The following is a 7,639-nucleotide window of genomic DNA, read 5'->3' on the forward strand; positions in this document are numbered from 1 at the left end:
ATCACCTGGGCATGTTGGCGGCTTCTAAGTATAATCTTTTCCAGAAAAAAAAAAAAAAAAAAAAAAAAGGTAATCGCCAAAATCGGAATTGGCAGGTCAGGCTTTTTAAAGATCAGACAACGGCCAGAAAACTGCAATCGGTGCACCTTTTCTAGAAAATGAAGAAAACCATGTATCCTTTTCATTCTGCTTTACAATTACGCACTACTGAATGTTGAAGTATCACATGAAAGTCCAAGAAATTACACTGAAGGTTGTAGTTGTTACAAAATGGAAAAGGTTCAAGGTGTGTGAATATCTTTGCATAGCATAGTAAATATCCAATTTTTTATTTTTTATTTCAGCGTAAACATCTCGCTTGGGCACAAAGCCAGGTAACCTTGGGTATGATGAGTAACCGACAGCAAGTGGTGAAGCAGAAGACTATACATAGTGAAGTGATTTACAGCTGTGGCAGTAAACCACAGCACTGTCCTGTCTGCTTTTCTTTTCTCACCGGACACTTTGTCCTCCAATTTCACATAGGCTACATTGCCTCGAGCCGTCACACGCATGCGTCCCGTCCAGTCAGGAGCATCCAGCTTCCAATCAGCAGCCCTGACACACACACACACACACACACACACACATAGAGGGAATCAGTAAGATGCAGGTAGGCACAGATTATTATGATTCATCCCAGTTACAGCGTCCACATATTTTCTGAGTAAGCCACGCATCAGACAGACTATTTTTTTTTGACACTGGCTAAAATATTACACACACAGGCTTAGTCACTGTGGTCACTCGTGAGTTTCTCATTGGACTCAGACGTATACTAATGTTTGCAAGTAGTGATGAGACTCTGAAGAAGCTGTTTGGGCTTTGGCTTACAGTCCAGCAAATTAAATGAGAGGTAAATAACTCTGTCAGACCTTTAGCATAATACATTATGGCCACGTTGCCAAACTTGACACAATGGCATTAAGACGACCTGCTTGAGTGTCCTTGAGTGAGACTAGTCTCTAAGATGCTGTACTTAAAAGGCCATAAGGGCTAAATAAGAGCCCAGTCACAAAATTAAATGTTAACATTTTTTTCACCAATGCTATCAGCTACCTCGTTTCAATTAAGAACACAAACCAGCCACAGTTGATAAGATAAGACGCTTCCCATCTTCGGTTTTAATGGCTATTGGTTCGGTTATGATCTTGCGAACATATAACAACAAAAAACAACCAGCACACCAACTATGACCTCCATAATAATCCCGTCAGGCTGTTGAAACTACGACACCTCACGGAAACCAACCGCTGAAGGATGCTGGGTCTAAAGCTCCCCTCCACGGCCTCACCTGACAGCCCGGTTAGATGCTCTCGGAGGGATGCGGTAAACGTTCACTTCGGGTTTGACACACAGAATCGACTCATAGTCGAGCTGACCCTCGGACGCCATCTTGACTGCTACACAGTTCGCCGGTGGTGGTTGTTGTTGTGGTGGTGACGGTGGTTGTCCGTTCAGCGTTAACGGCGGCGTAACCGTAATTCAGGGTGTAGCTGCGCACAAAGCTTTGAAGAGACGCTGCGCCATTTCTACCGTAGTAGAGGCGAGGATTGCAAAAAACCTGACTTATTTTTACATTAGTAAACATTTTAATAGTCACATAAAAAGTAAGGAACGGGAAAAACCTGTAAAACAAATAGATTTCTAAAACCTTATTTGGTCTTTATTGGAACGCTGCAGAAAACTATAATGTCGTCATTCCTGATTTAAAGAAGCCAATCTGAGGTTTTCAGAAAACTTTCCTGTTGATTTCTCTTTTTTTTGTCATACTTAAATGTTTCAAATAACTTTTATGTAGGCTATAACAAAGATAACCAGATTAGACACAAAATGCTGTTTTAAAATTCTAATTTAACTTATTAAAGATAAAATAAAGCAAACATGATTTTTGAAAAAAAAAAAAAATGTGTGCCTAAACCTCATAACTTGATGTACCACCTTTGGCAGCAACAACTGTCATCCAGTATTTTCGACAGTGCCCATGTCCAGACCCCAAGAGGTACTAAACACACCTGAATCAAATAAGTGGTTCGTCACCAGTTATCTGTAGAGCTGAATGACTGAATACTGATGAGATCTAATAAAACAAACTTCTTATTCTGGCTGGTGAAAACAATGTGAAGATTACAAAAAGTTACATTTTACCCTCTGTTATCCTACACAGAATAGTGTGTAAAATATTAGCAGCAATTAACAAGAACAAACTATGAGCAATATATTAATGCACAGCAGTAACACAGAAATGTATGTTTTTGTCTATTTTATTTTCACATTTTCATTTTGCCACAGAGACAGCAAGCAGAAGCTCCCTAATATTGGCCTTGCTACAGCTTCAAAGCATTTTTTTCTCAGTTTTTTTTTTTCAACATTTCTCAGTTTTGCAGTTTTCTGTAGTGATAGACAACATCTAATTCTCTCTTTTGTAATGGGATAATAATGCGTAATGGGAGCACCAGAGGGAGTCAGGAAAACATTTCACAGTCCAAGAAGCCTGAAGGCATCTCTTAAATCTTCTGTCTCACATGGCTAAGAGAGAAGAACAGAACATTATGATTAGTGTTTAATTTTGGATTTGTGAATCACAGACATTGTGTATTAAAAAAATTGAACCTGAAGAATGCGGTTGAGTTTCCTTGACAGCCGGATATAGTTTTGGTGCAGCCCATCCCACGGCTTGAACTTGCTTTGGCTTTTTGCCACAAAGGTCTGCCAGCAGTAAAAGTAATCTAAGGGAGATTCAAAACAAAGAATAATCCATTTAATAAAATTAGTTACATAAAATCTAGAGAAAAATCTTACTCCCGGTTTCTTTAAATCTGTCTCATACAAATGTAAACCCTGACCTTTGTAACTCATGACTGTGATGTGCACGCCAGCTTTTTTCAGTATTCTAAGTCCCTCTCTTTCACGGCTGTCCTCCAAGTCGCAGAAATAAAGCCGGGATACAAAGATCCTGAGGCGGAGGTTGGGGGTCTGGTGGAGGAACTGAGCCAGTCGGATGGAGCAGTTTGCACAGGGAGACCAGGAGCAAAACCAGGTGACGGAGTAGCTGACTTTTCTTTCACCAGTGACTCCATAACCCCACAGGCCAGGGCACAACGCTCCCAGGTGGCGCAGGAACAGCAGCTGCAAATGTAAAGGAATAAGATAAATATATGATAGGAGCAGGAAGAAACAAAATTCACAATTACTCTAACTCCGTCTGGGGCAGTGATCCACCCAAGATGTTTTCTGTTTTGTCATGTAAACTTAATTTTATTGTTCTGATGGAGATCCGTTCCTACATCTGAACAATTATCATAAACTGCCCCAGTTGCACAATAACCTCACACAGTCTCTTCAAAAACAAGTTGATTATAGTTTCTAGGAACTTTTGTTATCCTGGATCTTTTGTATTCATGGTGTATAAAAGTAAAGTGGCACAAATGCCCAATTCTCTTGGCCACTTGGTAAAATGGGAAAGACAAGAGAACATACCCTTCAAATTAGGTAGACGTAAGTTGCAGCTCGCACGTTGGGAGATGCTACAAGAAAATAGCTTCTCACCTAAAATTGGCCATAGTCACATTCAAGTCAAAAAGTCTATTCTGTCCTACTATCACAAACATGAACAAGTGGAGTTTCCTGCACTTTACTTGAAGTTTAATTGGAACTGTCAGCTTTCATCAGGTAAGACTAAAATTATAATTGTAACGCGACGACCATAAAACTCATGACCAGAGGAAGATGTGACGTCACACACAGCATGCAAGTGGTGAAGTAAATATGAATGCTACACACGTCAGGATGTGTATATCAGTTCCAATCCTGTTATGAAATCAAAGGTGACAAAATTAGGACCACATAATTATCCAGACGGACGTTTATTAGGGAATTATGAAATATATGTCTAATTTAGTACCACATATAAAATTGGGCCGGTTCTGACTGAAATCAAACAAAACAAAAAAAAAAATGACTTGTGCTGAAAGAAAGTTATGTAACAGAGCTGAAAATCGAGCTTTTCAAGCGCCTCATCTCCACTGGCAGCTACAAAAGATTATCTGTGAAGATGTGGACTTGCTTTGCTTCCGAAGGGCTCTGCAAACCAAATAAAAATCTGGACTCTGAGGAAAAATGTAAAATGGGTCATCAACAGGAAGGTCAGGGTAACTATCCAAAATGTATACCAAAACACTAAGGTACAAAGAGAGGATTTAAGAGAATCCAGGTCTTGTTCTGCTCCAATCATGTGAAATGTTACGGGAAAGGACTAAGCAATGTCCTGATGAAAATGTAGTAGCAGTAGAGGTGCTATTAGTTCTTTCTTTTGTAATTTTGTTAAAAAATAATTTCTTAACATGCTGATAAATATGTGCAACCACACGTTCATGATTCTTCACTCTGTCTTGCACCTGAACAACATCGTCTGATAACTTACCTCCACATGGCAGTTGTTGCGGTTGCGGAGATGCCCAAAGTCAAAGGACAGGGAGTCTGGTCCCACTCGCTTCTTCACCACAAAACAGAGGTACGTCTCACATCGACCTCTTGCCCAGCGCAAGTTCTTGTAATGATAGATGAATTTTTTTCTGGGTAATAGTGCCCTGTGAAGAATGGGAAAAGATTTTAAGCAGGGGCTATGTGTGACACGCTTTATACTAAACAGGCTATAGATACTTTTTCAAAGCATCAAATAAATGACTCATCGTGTTATGGTGTGCAGCTCATTAGTCATTTACAGATACGCTATTACAGTAAAATGCACCGCCAAATCAGGTCTGGAGCTCAATGAATCATTGAGAGGAGCCGCTGGTTCAAATTTTAACCTGAGAAGTTAGAGTAAGAAAGTCATGTAAAATCTGTGGTTAACTGAATTAGGTGTGATGGGCAGTGGAACAACAGCTAACATTCACTTCCAAAACTTTTTCTCACTCTCAGTTTCACAACTTTTAGTGAAACCTAGACAGTTGTTCAGCAGTTATTAATACTGAAACCTTGATTTTGCCCTATTTAAGAACCATAAATTAGCATCAACGTGTGGTCGTGTAATAAAAGTATTTAAAAAAAAGAAAAGAAATAAAACCTCCCGATTTATTTATTTTTCCCCTTTAACGGTTTGCGTACTCTAAATGACAAAACAGAGATGAAGATGTAAAGTGTTAACAGAATTCATCCATTTTGCTCACCTGTCTAGCTTTGTAATCATTTCAAAAGCCGCGCTTCACCTTGTCACTTGTCAGGCTTGGGTATTAAATGGAGGTAAATGAGAAAGAGTGAAAGTGTGTGTGTGTTTGTGTGTGCATGTGTGTGCATGAGTGTGTGTGTGTGTGTGTGTGCGTGCTAAAAGGGTTAAAAGGAGGGAACTGAAAACCTATACCTCCAAACATAAACATCCTGCATCAAGCAAAGGCAGCTGCTGGTTGGTCAAAGACATTTTTCAAAGTGAGTTTGGGGGGGGCGGCGAGATATAGAAGAGATGGTTGGATAACTGTTTTCTGTTGCAAAATATTGAAGCTTTAATTTATTTGTAGTTTTAATTATTTACTTTTAAAATTGCAATTTGGTTTAAGTGACATGAGTTCATCAAGTGATTTGAGAAACTTTTACTGTCGCAAATGCTTCTCATTAAAGCAGAAAATCATTGAAAAGTTTATTTAAAAAGATAAAAACTTGCGTGACGTATTCATTATGTGATGTTTTAGTTGATTTCAGAATTGTCAGTTTCTCAGAAAACAATTAAGACCAATTAAAAAAGATTTTTAGAGCAGAAATATTAGTATCTAGCCTACAAAATCATGAAGAAGACAATTTGTCCAGCAGCAAGACTCTGACACTTTCTGACACTAGGGAAAATCATAGAAGTCCACCGCTAAGGAAGCTGGTTGTTCCACGTTTATTGAATGTCCATGGAAAATTTAGAGGAAGGAAAAAGTTTAATTGAGATGGGTGCAAAAGAAAAGCGATACATGCAGCTTTGAAGGAGTTTTGAAGCAAAGCCTAGGATTTGCTGCCTGCTCATGCTGCCAAAGGTACCAGTGTCTGTTTTAAAGACAATGTTGTCTACGTTCTTCATAGAGAAACAAGGGGCATTGTTGTGATGAGCAAGACGAGAGACACCAGAGCCATCAGTGGAGATGAGCTAAAGGCCGCCACTAACACACGGAGTTCACTAACACCAGAGCAGAGCCACAGGCTGATTTAGCTGCTGACTCAACTTAACCAAAAGCTACCATTTCAAATTTATTTGTGCCCACAACTAAAATGCTTTATGATCTCATGATGCAGCTCACACATTGCACAATTGATAAGTAAGACAAATATGGATTTTGGTAAGAACAATTCTTATGAAGCTTATGATGGACTAAATTCACTTTCAAGGGTGAAAAACGGTCTTTAAGAAATAAAAGTGTAACCCCCTTCACAAACTTCATTAAATGATGCCTTAGTCCTAACTATTTGGTTACATATAGTTAGTTACTGTTCACTAGTTATAAGGGGTGACTCAACTTACCCCAGTTACCCCTATAGTTCCATTTCTTTTTTTCACTGATATAAATTAACTTTCCATGATGCACCTGCAGCTTAGACTGCAAAAAGTGGAATTTCATTTCGGCACTTTGCAGATTTTATTGAATAATCCCTGAGACCACACATGGGAGGAGTGCTTGACGTTTTTTTTTTGTAGACTCTGGTTTCTCACAAACGTCAGAAAATGAGCCAGCTCCCTGAAAACTTTCCAAACCTTGACCACTGACTTCCACCCTAAGGTTTTCCCAGATCACATAAGGAATAAAATTTAAAAAAAAAAAAAAAACCTTCCTCACCTTGATCTGTAACTTAGCCCTCCTGCTTTTAAAATTTTCCACCTAGCTTGCACCCCTCCACCGCCACTTCCTTAGTGGTTCCCAGACAGATCTGGGTTTTCCCAAACTGTGTCAGGCTGAGTAGCAGGGCTTTAATCAGCCTTCCTCACCCTACGTGTCTGCCGGACCGGTCATCCATGCAGCTGACCAGCCACAGTTTGCCTTTGAACTTTCAGATGCTTTACCGGCCAGGTGCCAGACTTTGTATTATTTTGCTCTCATGTTTCCTTCGCGCCGTCTGTTTTAGCTCCTGAGCCCGGTCCATTTGCTCAGTGGCACTGCCTGCAGCCATGCTGCTTTCCCATGACTCCCCTTACCCTGTCGTGTACTCTGCGGTTGGGGGAATTCACCGTTTCCCAGGGTGGCTGTTTTTGGAGCTCATCTGAACGGCCATGTCATTAACGCTGTCTATATGTTATACATCATCTGGAACAAATTTATCCAATTTATCCAACGATTGTGTGGTGCCCCCAAATTTAGAGTGATTCATGCTTGTGCGTCTGCATGCTCGGAGCGACCTCACATCTTATTGCATTACTCTGACAGTGCACGTTTCTTAATGTCTCCGCACATTAAACTTGTGTGCATTGGTCCCTTTTCAACTTCAAGGAGCTCATTTAATGTCAGACTGTATGTAACCACTTCCCACCCAGTTCTCTGGGCTCCACCGCAGTTGACCAAGGTCATCTCTCAGTCACACGTGAACGCTCACATGCACTACTTCCAGCCCCTCTCGTGCACTTTTTTTATTT

General features: G+C 40.1%; 2 protein-coding genes across 2 annotated transcripts in view; both read right to left on the reverse strand.

Annotated features, from left to right (window-relative positions):
- LOC106958068 (adaptin ear-binding coat-associated protein 1-like) overlaps positions 1–1,513 on the reverse strand; it is a 12,298-nt gene extending 10,785 nt beyond the window's left edge. The window contains exons 1-2 of the mRNA XM_015049790.1: positions 1,334–1,513; positions 497–597 (exon numbers count right to left, since the gene is read on the reverse strand). Coding sequence (XP_014905276.1) covers positions 497–597; positions 1,334–1,434 — 202 coding nt within the window. The 5' untranslated portion in view covers positions 1,435–1,513. The remainder of the gene's footprint in view (positions 1–496; positions 598–1,333) is intronic.
- A 793-nt stretch (positions 1,514–2,306) lies between these two features.
- On the reverse strand, positions 2,307–5,396 carry aicda (activation-induced cytidine deaminase). Its single transcript, XM_015049792.1, has 5 exons — positions 5,211–5,396; positions 4,463–4,628; positions 2,886–3,168; positions 2,653–2,768; positions 2,307–2,568 (listed from the first exon to the last, which is right to left on the reverse strand). The coding sequence occupies exons 1-5, from the start codon at positions 5,228–5,230 to the stop codon at positions 2,518–2,520; spliced, it is 636 nt and encodes a 211-aa protein (XP_014905278.1). The 5' UTR covers positions 5,231–5,396; the 3' UTR covers positions 2,307–2,517.
- Positions 5,397–7,639: the final 2,243 nt, after the last annotated feature.

The sequence above is a fragment of the Poecilia latipinna genome, unplaced genomic scaffold, assembly GCF_001443285.1.
Source record: "Poecilia latipinna isolate Pla-1442-1.1 unplaced genomic scaffold, P_latipinna-1.0 Scaffold960, whole genome shotgun sequence".
Taxonomy (NCBI): Eukaryota; Metazoa; Chordata; class Actinopteri; order Cyprinodontiformes; family Poeciliidae; genus Poecilia; species Poecilia latipinna.